Source organism: Chelonia mydas, chromosome 8 (genome assembly GCF_015237465.2).
Source record: "Chelonia mydas isolate rCheMyd1 chromosome 8, rCheMyd1.pri.v2, whole genome shotgun sequence".
Lineage (NCBI taxonomy): Eukaryota > Metazoa > Chordata > Testudines > Cheloniidae > Chelonia > Chelonia mydas.
This window is the reverse complement of record NC_057854.1, coordinates 55,467,412-55,480,108: the sequence shown is the minus strand read 5'-3', so window position 1 is coordinate 55,480,108 and position 12,697 is coordinate 55,467,412. Positions and strand designations below refer to the sequence as shown.

The window sequence follows — 12,697 nt, the reverse complement described above, 5'->3', positions numbered from 1 at the left end:
CCCCTATTTCTGAAGTGTTCCCATTATTTTCACAGACAAGTCTAAAGATTAACAGCACAAAGTATGACATATTTTTAGCAGACCTCCTTAATTCTGCTTAATTAGTTTGTAGGCACATCCATTTTATATCCAAATTGTAGTAAGAGGGTAAAATTGCCTAATTTGCACAAATAGATCTTCCTGCAAATTTTGCAGACACAATTAAGGAGGTAAACTGGAAATTTCCATAAGTCATTCAATTTGCCTTTTTAATATAGATACGATTTAGTATGGTAATGAATACATTTTAAAGTTATCAAGCGATAGTGGTGATGTGTGTCATTATCAATATTTCAAATGAAGTTACCATGTTATTATTATGCTGTTACCACCTAACTTTAATCATTACATTGTAACTGTGCAATTAACTTGTCTCATCACCATCGTTTTACAGAGCAACGGGATAAATATGATCTGAATGCATAAAAATAATTAATTAGCTAACGTTTGTGAAACTCTGAGATCCTGGGATGAAAAATGCTACAGAAGTACAAAGTGATGCTATTATTACAACTAATTGCTACAGAAGTACAAAATGATGCTATTATTACAACTAATTGCTTTGATTTATGAATGTATCATTTGATAAGTGACAAAACATTTATTTTATTTAAGAATAAAAATAATTACCTGGCAAAATTCGGATATTTCTGTTAGATTCCAGTGGAGCTCCATCTTTTAGCCAGGTAATTGTAGCTGGTGGGTATGAATAAGCCTCACAAGCCAGGGATGTGGGGCTATTCAGGATAACAGTGACGTCTTCTGCACTGCCATGACTGTCCGTACCCGCAATGGTTGGAGACACTGGGAAGCAATAAGAAGATCCTCAGCAAAGGAACTGACAGCCATTAAAAGCAATTTAAGGCTACTATAACTTTTAAATGGAGAACTGCTGGTGTTATTTGAAATCTCTTTATAAAGAAAATTCAATATCCTGTTTAGGGACTTGGTTTTAACTTAAATAAGGGGATGTGCATCACTACTAGGCATGTGTGAACTGTTCACAACGAAACCCAGAACCAGGCAAAAGTCCTATAGCACTAGCTGAAGCTCTATCTGGTTTCCTGTTTTGTCCTGAAGTTGAAATTCAGCCTACGTTCATAGAGGCTGTCCTTTTCAGATGCTGTCAAATGGTGCAAGGGGAGAAGGCTAGCCACCAGCTACTACTCCACCACCTCCCAAAGACTATTATCAGCTAGGGGTCAGCAGGTCTACTGTCTGATCTTCCTGAAAGCTATTGCTAGGCAGGGGATGTGGGCCAGGATATGAGACTATGTAAAAGAAACTCTACTGTATTAGTTGTAGTCTGTAACATGATAACCATCATAATAAAATAACAGGTGGTCTGAGTTTTTATGAAACAATATTTCCTTTAATGGTGTCCGTAACACATTTCTTCTGTAAAACACAAGACAATGCACTGTTTTGTTCAATCTATATGTAGATTAATTCCTGTTCTAACTCCCTGTTTTCCAGCCTAACTTGTTTCTTCTTAAAGGTATAAGTGCCTTATTAATATTAAACACTTTAGCAAGTATACAGCTGTAAGTATTTAACTCTAGTCAGGTAGCTTAGACATTGCTGCTATTAACTGTTAGAGCCACCCCAGCATGAATATCCACCTTTCAATGAGATGAATACCTTCTTTAGATAACCATCACAATCACTTACCAAGTACATTGAGACTGTAACTTTTGCTTTTGTCACCAGCTATATTGGATGCAACACATGTATATCGCCCTGTGTAAGTAACTTGAGCATTGGTGATCTGAAGAAAACGTCCACTGGAAAGAATCTGGTGATCTCCATCCTGGGTAAGAGGCTGCCCATCTTTTACCCATGTAATCTGTGGTACAGGATTCCCTTAATAAAAATACAATTAATTGTAAGTGTTAATTACTGTAGCTTCTAGAATATGAAAAGTTACTGAACAATAGAAAAGAACATTTTCATGTGTCCATTTAAAATTTCCCTTTTAGGAAAGTTCTGTAGAATACATATTCTATAGCCCTATAGGTTTTTGAACCATCCTCTAGAATTTTATCAGAACAGCCATACTGGGTCAGACCAATAGTCCATCTATGCCAGTATCCTGTTCTGACAGTGGCCAATGCCAGGTGCTTCAGAGAAAATGAACAGAAGAGGTAATCATCAAGTGATCCAATCCCCTGTTGCCCATTCACATCTTCTGACAACAGAGGCTAGGGACACCATCCCTGCCCATCTGGGCTACTAGTCATTGATGGACTTATCCCCCATGAACTTATTTGGTTATTTTTGGAACCCTGTTATAGTCTTGTCCTTCACAACATCCTCTGGCAAAGAGTTCCACAGGTTAACTGTGCATTGTATGACAAAATACTTCCTTTTGTTTGTTTTAAACCTACTTCCTATTAATTTCATTTGGGGACCCCCTTGCTCTTATGTTATGAGAATGAGTAAATAACACTTCCTTATTTACTTTCTCCACTCCAGTCATGATATTATAGTCCTCTATCATATCCCACCTTAATAGTCTCTTTTCCAAGCTAAAAAGTCCCAGTCTTGTTAATCTCTCCTCATATGGAAGCTTCTCCATATCCCTAATCATTTTTGTTGCCTTTTCTGTACCTTTTCCAATTCCAGTACATCTTTTTTGAGATGGGGTGACCACATCTGCACACAGTATTCAAGATGTAAGCATAGCAGGGATATATATAGATGTAATATATTTTCTGTCTTATTATCTATCCCTTTCCTAATGGTTCCCAACATTGTGTTAGGTTTTTTGACTGCTGCTGCACGCTGAGTGTATGTTTTCAGAGAACTATCCACAATGACTCCAAGAGCTCTTTCTTGAGTGGTAACTGCCACTTTAGACCCCATCATTTTATATGTATAGTTGGGATTATGTTTTACAATGTGCATTACTTTGCACATAAAAGGGATATACTTTTCTGTTAAATTCTACAGGATGTTTAAAAAATAAACTATAGAAAGAGTCTCTCTCAAGTTTTATAGGATATTTCTCTTAGGGTTATTTACTAAAAACACATTCATTTAAAAAAACCACTGCATTGACAGTGATATTAAAACATGTAAAAAAGAACAGTCAAGATAAAACTAAGAGCCAAATTCTGGCTTTCAGCTATTTGTACATATACACTCAAACAACTGTGGTCAGGAAGGGAACTGTGATGTGGACAACTAACACACACACCAGGCTACTGGGGGTTTAGCAGTTGAATAGGAAACATATTGTGACATTGCAAAGCCTTACCTATGACTTCACAAGTTAATGTAACACTGTGTTTTTCTTTCACTTTCACATCCTCCAGTTTATTCTCACCCACAATCCCTGGGGGCACTATTAGGGAGAAAAAAGGCATAATATTGCACACTATTAGTTACACCAATTTAAATATAACACACTACAGGCCTATACTGGTATAACTATATCACTCAGGTGTGCGAAAAATTCATACCCGAGCGCCGTAATTATACCGACACAATCCCCAGTGTAGACAGTGCTATGTTGGCGGGAGAGCTTCTCCCACGGACTTAGCTACTGCCTCTCGGGAAGGTGGATTAATTACGCCAATTGGAGAGCTCTCACCCATCGGCTTAGAGCATCTTCATTAAAGCGCTACAACAGCAGCACAGCTGCACTGATGCAGCATAGTAAGCGTAGTCCTGCCCGATTTGCCTCTGTGTCTGAACATATTGCTTCTTTCATATAAAAATAACAAATGGCTGAATCAGACCTACTAGGAACAGGCCCACATTGGTGACAGTGCAAAGTTACAACACCCAAGCAGGATTTACAGGAAACAAAATGTTCCACTCTGCAACCAGCCAGCCCCGCTGGCCAGCACCCCCACCTCACTCTCCCCCGCTTGCTCCTTTTGAGCTGGCTAGTCCTTGTGAGGTGCTGGTGAGGAGCAGTCCTTGCACACTCAATACAAGGAGTACATTTGTGACTAGCCCTGCAGGGGAACACAGGAGAGAATCTGCTCATGACCTCTGTTACCACTTGAGCACTTGCTCAAAGGTCGACCTGCAGTCTGACCCAAAGTCTGTTCTATTTCTAACCACCTGTGTGCATACAGAAAACACACATCTGTGCAAATTACACATAAACAAGAAATACAGGCCAAGATATACTACTGTTAGTGAGAGGAGGATTTAACTCCCCACTAATTTCAGGAGAGCAACCCCTGGTTTATGCCAGCAGAAGCAAAATCAGAATCAGGACAATAATGTTTGCACCACTGCTAACCACACTCACTCATTCATCTGCAGCTTTAGAGCCTAATTTCCTGGAAACAACCCTCATATTTTCAGTACTTGCATAAATAGACAAGGCACATGAAAACTGGCTCATTAGTATGTGTACCAACATGACCAGAGGCAAGCTGTGAACCTCTTACTCCCATTTGTGAGCCACCCCATTGGCATGATATGCTTCATTTATTGTTGGGAAAAGCGCAACACAGTTAACTCTCTGGTTTTGGAGAAGCAATTGCTTCTTTAAATGAAGGGCATTTTGTAGTACTTGGGTCAAGGAAAAAGGAGTTAGGACTCAGAGCAGTAATATAGCATAGAAGCTGAAGAAGACAAAGCAACATGGCTATAAGGAGGACTGGTTAGGTTCTCTGAAGTATAACAAGGGATTTAGAGAGAGCTTTATAACTGGGAAGGAAGAGAAGGTGATGAACTAGGGACCAAATTCTACCCACAAATAGTGCAGGTGTGACACTGCAATCCATAATGTTTTATGGAAATATGCTTATGAGTGTGAATATAATGTAACTGGAATATGTTATATGCAAAAGGTCTCTTGTAAGGTATCATTACAAAGCTTATAATCTACTGAGTGTGTGCATCCTATTTGTATGAATGTATCATTCTTGTCTGAAACTAGGAATATGAAGTATAACTCTGAGGTCCCATTGTAATTATGCAAAGTGTGGGCCATTAATGGTGGTTTGGAAGCTTGATGGCTCCCATTGACTAGGACAATTGGCTGTAAATGGCTCTGTTAACTTTCAAACCTTCCTCTGTATGTGTAGGCCCGCCCAGGAAGAATGGAGGCTGGGGGTCTCACAGGACATGTGACCATGTCACATGATACTGGAATCCATCTTAAATCTGGTACTTTTCCATTCAAAAGGGGGGGTGTGGACCCAGAGAGACAAAAGATTCCCGCCTTGTGGCAAAGCTATAAAAGGGGGTGGAACAGAACAAAGAGTGCTGCAGTCATGAGAACACCCCAGCTTTCCGCCTAAGATGTCTGCAGGAACTAACAAGGGATATAACAGGGGAAAGAATTGGGCCCAGACTAGGAAGGAGTCTAGCCTGTGAAAGAAGCTTATTGGAACATCTCCAAGGGTGGGATTTTACTTGTAATCAGTTTCTTGACGTATTAGGCTTAGGCTTGCGTGTTTTGTTTTATTTTGCTTGGTAACTTACTTTGGTCTCTCTGTTATTACTTGGAACCACTTAAATCCTACTTTTTATACTTAATAAAATCACTTTTGTTTATTAATTAACCCAGAGTAAGTGATTAATGAGTTTACCCTGTATAAGCTTTAAACAGAGTAAAACGGATTTATCTGGGGTTTGGATCCCATTGGGAATTGCGTGTTGGAAACAGGTAACCTGCTGAGTGGTTTTCAGTTAACGCCTGCACCTCTGGGGGCATGGTTCAGACCTTGGGTCTGTGTTGCAGCAGGCTACAAGGCAGGGTTCTGGAGTCCCAAGATGGCAGGGAAAACTGGCTCAAGGTAATTTCAGCGCATCAGGTGACGGTCTGAAGAGGGGTCTCTGTGACCGAACCCGTCACAGCAGGACTGGGCTCTAGATAGCTAGATACATCAGAAAGACAGAAAGTGAAGAATTTTTTGCTTTCGCACAATTTAACTGTGACCTACCAGTAATTTGGAAGTGAAAGTTAATTTTTAAAAAACATTTCAAGATATAGAATTTACTTTAAACTGATGAGAAAATTAGATCAGATCTTAAGCACCTGATAAGGAGTAAAGGAGTTTAAAATGAAAGAGGGAGAACAAAAATAAATCAAGCCAACAACTCAAACCCTGGGCTGAAAGCTGGAGAAACTACTTCATTGTCAGTGGCTAAAAATTGTCCTCTGAACAATGTGCTTAGTGGGGTGATGGTTACTGGCAGACTCAGCCATGGTAGTGAGGTCAGTGGACAAGCAGACATGGCTAATATATGGCATATCCTTGCCAAGTGTGATGAAATTAGGGTCAAACCCTCTCAGTCTGAGTGTATGAAAACTACTGAAAAGGCTTTTATGAGAGTTCTACATTAAAATGTGACTAGACAAAAACAATAAATGGGAGACATGGAAAAAATAACAGATGAAATCAGACACGCTCAGGACTGTTTTGAGGAAAGCTGGGCCAACTATTACTGCTCACAATAAATTAAAAAAAAGAAAAAGAATTACACACACGACACAACCTTGTCTCCAAATTAATTCAGTAAATTATTAACACTAAATTATTCCAGACTTTCAGAAAAATATGACATAGTTACCTCAAAAATCTTTTGCAGATATAGTACTAATAAGGCCACACCAATGTGTCTGAACAACCTGGCTTGCCTGCCTGCTACAAAGTGATTTATGGAAACAAATGCCAGTTTGACTGCCAGTATAAGAATGGGCTTTTAGTATCTTTGTGGTACCTTCTGTTTAAAGCATTTACTTGTTTAACTTGGTGTATACTCTGTGTACCTAATGGCTTAATTCCTATAACTAGCCCTTTGAAATACAAATACATTATTAGAATGTAAAAATAAATACAAAAAAGGAAAACAGAAGAGGCTTCCATCCCGCAAATTTCCATGTAACCCAATTAAGATAGGTTTCACTTAGCATTTCTGCTCAAGGCAAGTGAAGACTATTGTAGTGAGGCTCCCAATTCCATCACTGGCATCTTCTGTTAAAGTTAGAACCATTTGATGAAAACAGTGAAATGACGAATACTTTTACCGCTTATCCCGCTTTTACATTTTTCCATGTGCCTGAGCTAATCAAATAAACGTGAATGGACAGAATATAGTTATCATTTAGGGTCTGACTTTCAGAAGGGCTGAAGACCCACAACTCCAGCTGAAGTCAATGGGAGCACACATTGCTCAGCACTTCAGAAAAGCAAGAGCTTATAGTATTATCCTGCCAAATGGTGTGATTGTCAGTCAAGTTTCAGGATGCCTGACAATTACTTGCTGATTAAAAAATAATACTGACTACTAATCTGGAAATAATATGCCACCCCAAATTTATGCATATTCCTGGGGAAAATGTAACTTAAAAAAAAAGTTTGTGACTGACAAAATTATATAATACAGCATTTTGGGTAATTGTACTACCAAGTTTATTATATTATAGTGCACTGTAGATACACATCCAGCTTGCTATGCGCTAACTTTCTTGGGTAACTCAGATCCCACCCCATCTAATATCCCATCACAGGCCATTGGGCCTATTTACCATGAATATTTAATTACCAAAACCATGTTATCCCATCATACCATCTCCTCCATAAACTTATCGAGTTTAATCTTAAAGCCAGATAGGTCTTTTGCCCCTACTGCTTCCCTTGGAAGGCTATTCCAAAACTTCACTCCTCTGATGGTTAGAAACCTTCGTCTAATTTCTAGTCTAAATTTCCTGGTGGCCAGTTTATATCCATTTGTTCTTGTGTCCACATTGGTACTGAGCTTAAATAATTCCTCTCCCTCTCCGGTATTTATCCCTCTGATATATTTATAGAGAGCAATCATATCTCCCCTCAACCTTCTTTTAGTTAGGCTAAACAAGCCAAGCTCCTTGAGTCTCCTTTCATAAGACAAGTTTTCCATTCCTCGGATCATCCTAGTAGCCCTTCTCCGTACCTGTTCCAGTTTGAATTCATCCTTCTTAAACATGGGAGACCAGAACTGCACACCGTATTCCAGGTGAGGTCTCACCAGTGCCTTGTATAACGGTACTAAAACCTCCTTATCCCTACTGGAAATACCTCTGCTGATGCATCCCAAGACCTCATTAGCTTTTTTCACGGCCATATCACATTGGCGGCTCATAGTCATCCTATGATCAACCAATACTCCAAGATCCTTTTCCTCCTCCATTACTTCTAATTGATGCGTCCCAAGCTTATAACTAAAATTCTTGTTATTAATCCCTAAATGCATGACCTTACACTTCTCACTATTAAATTTCATCCTATTACTATTACTCCAGTTTACAAGGTCATCCAGATCCTCCTGTAGGATATCCCTGTCCTTCTCTAAATTGGCAATACCTCCCAGCTTTGTATCATCCGCAAACTTTATTAGCACACTTTCACTTTTTGTGCCGAGGTCAGTAATAAAAAGATTAAATAAGATTGGTCCCAAAACCGATCCTTGAGGAACTCCACTGGTAACCTCCCTCCAGCCTGACAGTTCACCTTTCAGTAGGACCTGTTGTAGTCTCCCCTTTAACCAATTCCTTATCCACCTTTCAATTTTCCTATTGATCCCCATCTTATCCAATTTAACTAATAATTCCCCATGTGGCACGGTATCAAATGCCTTACTGAAATCTAGGTAAATTAGATCCACTGTGTTTTCTTTGTCTAAAAAATCTGTTACTTTCTCAAAGAAGGAGATCAGGTTGGTTTGGCATGATCTACCTTTTGTAAAACCATGTTGTATTTTGTCCCATTTACCATTGACTTGCTGGAGGATTCTCTGCTCCTTGAAGTCTTTAAACTACGATTTGAGGACTTCAATAGCACAGATATAGGTGTGAGGTTTTTTGCAGGAGTGGTGGGTGAAATTCTGTGGCCTGCGTTGTGCAGGAGGTCAGACTAGATGATCATAATGGTCCCTTCTGATTTAAATATCTATATCTATATCTATATCTAACTGTTCATCTAGACAAGCCCTATGGGGAACTATGTATAAACTTTAATATATATGCTGGTGAAACATACAATATGACACTTTTTGTCTACTTTCATCAAAATCATATACTTACCTAAAACTGAAAGGCCAAAATGTTTCCTCGCTTCTCCTGCAGCATTGGTTACTATACAGGTATATTGACCAGCATCTTCCATTTTAGTGTGCATTAAACGCAGTGTCCTACCCCCTGAAGAGAAAAGGCACAAGAATATACAGGTATTAAAATAGCCTCCCAAACAAATAAAGGATGCCAAAAATCCCACACTGAATGCATCCAAACCATTTCTGTGATTTTACAATCACGTTTAAAAATAGATTATCTCCTGATGCTATATAAAAGACTCTCAAACAGGAGAAACTGACTCTGGGCTCTATTCTGCTTCCTTTGCAATCACTGGCAAAACTCTCATTGATCACAGGGGGCAGGATCAGACCCTAATACAGCAAAGGCCTGTGCTTAACTTTGATTATGTGACTATTCCCATTGGAGTCAGTGGGACTATCACCTATATAAGTGCTTTGGTGAACACCTAGCTGGCTACACATGGAAAGCAAATTTACTAAACACAAGGTACTATCAAATGCATAAATTAAGAAGAGGAAAAAAATTTTAAAAATGTTCTCTAATATATTCTAATTTTAATATTAGTTTTAGGTGTTATCCATAAAAGTAGGCAACAATTTTAGTAGGCAAAAGATAATTTCTTATTAAGTTGATTGCTTCTCCTCCATCAACACCCTCTGAGCTGTGTAGTGAGCAAACACCTGCACAGGGCTGTGTGTCTTCCCTCACATCTTGTCCTCCCCACACTTGCACAGCAAAAGTTGCACAGCTTTACTGGCAGGGTTTTCCCGGATCATACTTATACTAAAACTTACTAAAAGCTCTTCCATTTCCTACAGCTATTATCTTCATGCAGATGTGATGTGATGGGGGGTTTTCCATGTTTTTTAAAGGAACCATATTAGAAAAACCATGGACAAACAGAAGAGGATTCAGAGTGAATGGAAGCAGCATGTGGGCCACTCAATCAGTTTTTGATCTCCTGCCATGCAAAGCATGCTTTTGATCTACAGAACTGAATTATTCCTTTGGAAGAGTTAAAGGGTGAACTATTTTAAGATATTAATTTAGGGATTGTTCCCTCAGCATCTTCAAGAGCAAAAACAATGGAAACACCAAACTCCAACTCAAAAGTCCATAAAAACAAAAATCAGAATTCACCACCACTCTGTGCAGTTTTCCTGAGTGATTACACAACAGCATGTAAAGTTCACAAGAAAACAAGGCATGGGGTTGTTAGTTTCCCCCTCCACCAACATTCAGGGATAACTTGAGGACTTTCCATGGCTCATCTCTCTGAGCTCTGCAGTGACTGAGCACTGTGGAGTTAGTGACGTCGGAGTGGACTGAAGCAATCAATGGACAGAATGGAAAAAACTGATCTCAAAAGAGGCTGTTTCAGCTGATGGCAATATCATCCACACAACAGAAAGCCAACATCAGATCAAAAAATAAGGTTTATGTAACATAATAACCAAACACCCAAACCCTTTTCATACGTACTGTGGATAAGAAAGGGCACGTATAACTGGAAATAGAACTAACCTTTTATGTTCAGGTGTAGGGATGGGAAAATTATTTCAGATAAAATAAAATATCCTCCAAATTTCCAGATTCAAGATTTAAACAAACTATTTTGAACTTCTGACAAGGTTTTGTTTGTTTTCCATTATTTTTCCATATTCATGTTCCTCTTCCAAGTTCTGGGCAAGTTTGAGAACAGAAGGGCTGAAATCCCAAGAGAAGGGCTGTCTTTGGGTAATGCATCTGGCCCAACCAGAAGAACTAGAAACTTCAGGCTTCTCATTAGATTTCTAGTCCAGTTTTGCAGACCCAGCTTAAGAGAAGCATCCCAACTTTTATCAGCTTCTCCCAGCCACGCTCAGATAACAAACCTTGCACAGGTCATCCCTTAGTACTTGAATGTTGTTGAAAGGGCCTGAGCCAAAGCCAACTCAAGTCTATGCAAAGACTCTCATCAACTTCAAAGTGTTTTCGATTGGGTCCATATATCCCTTTGTTAGCTTCAGAGCTGCTAAGTCAATTATGTATTTTAAATATGAAGTTACCAAACAGCAGTCACACTATAGGTTAGGCACTCCAAAGCCTGTACTTCATTTCATTCCAGCTGATGACCTGTGGAATGGTGTGCCCAAGTGCTGTCTTTTTGGGCTTTTATCAGAAGGTGCTCTGTCATATCAAACCATCTTAGTTTCTTGTTCTGTGTTTGCTCCAGGATTAGATCTGATTGGCTTTGAGGTTAAAAAGGAATTTACCACTTTAAATCCAAGGGCTCACAGGCAGGTTTTCCTCTGGTTCTGGTATTTAGAGTCACTGCAGACCCACATATATGCAAGGTCAAGTTCTCTTATTATTTGGGTTTTCATTCTGTTTTATGCTCAGCTAGTGAGCCCTTGCCAAAAAAACCCCAAAAACAAAACCAAAAAAAGTATGATCCAGAGGTAAAAGCTTGATTAAGTGAACTGACTTCATGGTGCACATGCACACTGAGAGCCTCACAACTATCAGCATCCACAAGGTAAGCAGTTACCATCTGAAATGGCTCTGGGGATAAATGTTCCTATGCATAGGCCCCTTTCCAGGTTGGACCAATCAACAGGTTGCCAAACCCCAGAGTGGGATCTCACTGGTAGATGCTAGCTCTTGCACACCATTGGATACTGAGCTACAGGCCGTGCACTGCACCAGCGCTGAGATTCTCAGATCTGCACAAGTTAGCATAGCTCTAAATGAAATTTGGTAAGAACTTTCTGCTTGGTTTAGATTTGGTTCGACTGGCTACTTAATAAATGCTGCAGCCAATCTGGCCCTAAGCTATGAGTGTCTTTAATAGGAACTCTTGCTGAATGCTTTTCTATTTCTGCTTGTGTTGTTAGTATATCAGACTCTCAACTGTACCTGACAGAATTCTCACAGAGCTATTCAAGGGGACAGGCCGTCCATTCTTGAGCCATGTTATTGATGGCAGGGGAATTCCAGATGCTTCACAAATCAGAGCGACAGGATTTTTCTCCACAGCGCTGATGTTTTCAGGCACTTCCAGGTCACCTACAACACTTGGAGGAACTACAAAGCAACACAAAGGAAAAAACACACCTGATAACACTGAATAAAAATAACTAAGATTACTTCTGGATAAGACACACCACATTTTTTAAACTAACAAATTAATTCACTGCAGCTAAAACCATCCTGACCAGTATGGGACTGCATAGTTGCAGAGTAACTTCATTTTTCTATTCTAGTTATATGGTAGCAAAGTACCATCATTTTAACATTTTCAGTCTTCATATTATTCAGACGTCATGTCACAAAAGGAAGAAGATATCTTGGAGCTGATTCTATCAATCCCCTTATGGGTTCAGAATCATAGTTAGTACACAATATTACATTTTGCTTGCTATGTCCATTCTACAGCTAGTGAACTGGTAAGGAAAATTGTGTCAGACAGCCAGAATACTGTACTTTCTCTAATAGAAAAAGCAAAAATATGATGTAACCCCCTTTCAGGGATTTAAATAACAATAGTAAATCTCTTCTCAGTTTTCCATTGTTAGGAAGAGGAATAATTCAATTTTTTGCACGGTTCCACATTTCACATTTCCACGCAGA

The 12,697-nt window shown here is 39.3% G+C and overlaps 1 protein-coding gene across 6 annotated transcripts in view; it reads right to left on the bottom strand.

Annotated features, from left to right (window-relative positions):
• HMCN1 (hemicentin 1) overlaps window positions 1–12,697 on the bottom strand; it is a 327,504-nt gene that overhangs the window by 92,240 nt on the left and 222,567 nt on the right. For all 6 annotated transcript variants that reach the window (XM_043521104.1, XM_043521103.1, XM_043521105.1 and 3 more), the window contains exons 46-50: window positions 11,984–12,151; window positions 9,074–9,187; window positions 3,299–3,385; window positions 1,711–1,902; window positions 670–843 (exon numbers count right to left, since the gene is read on the bottom strand). In XM_043521104.1, coding sequence (XP_043377039.1) covers window positions 670–843; window positions 1,711–1,902; window positions 3,299–3,385; window positions 9,074–9,187; window positions 11,984–12,151 — 735 coding nt within the window. The remainder of the gene's footprint in view (window positions 1–669; window positions 844–1,710; window positions 1,903–3,298; window positions 3,386–9,073; window positions 9,188–11,983; window positions 12,152–12,697) is intronic.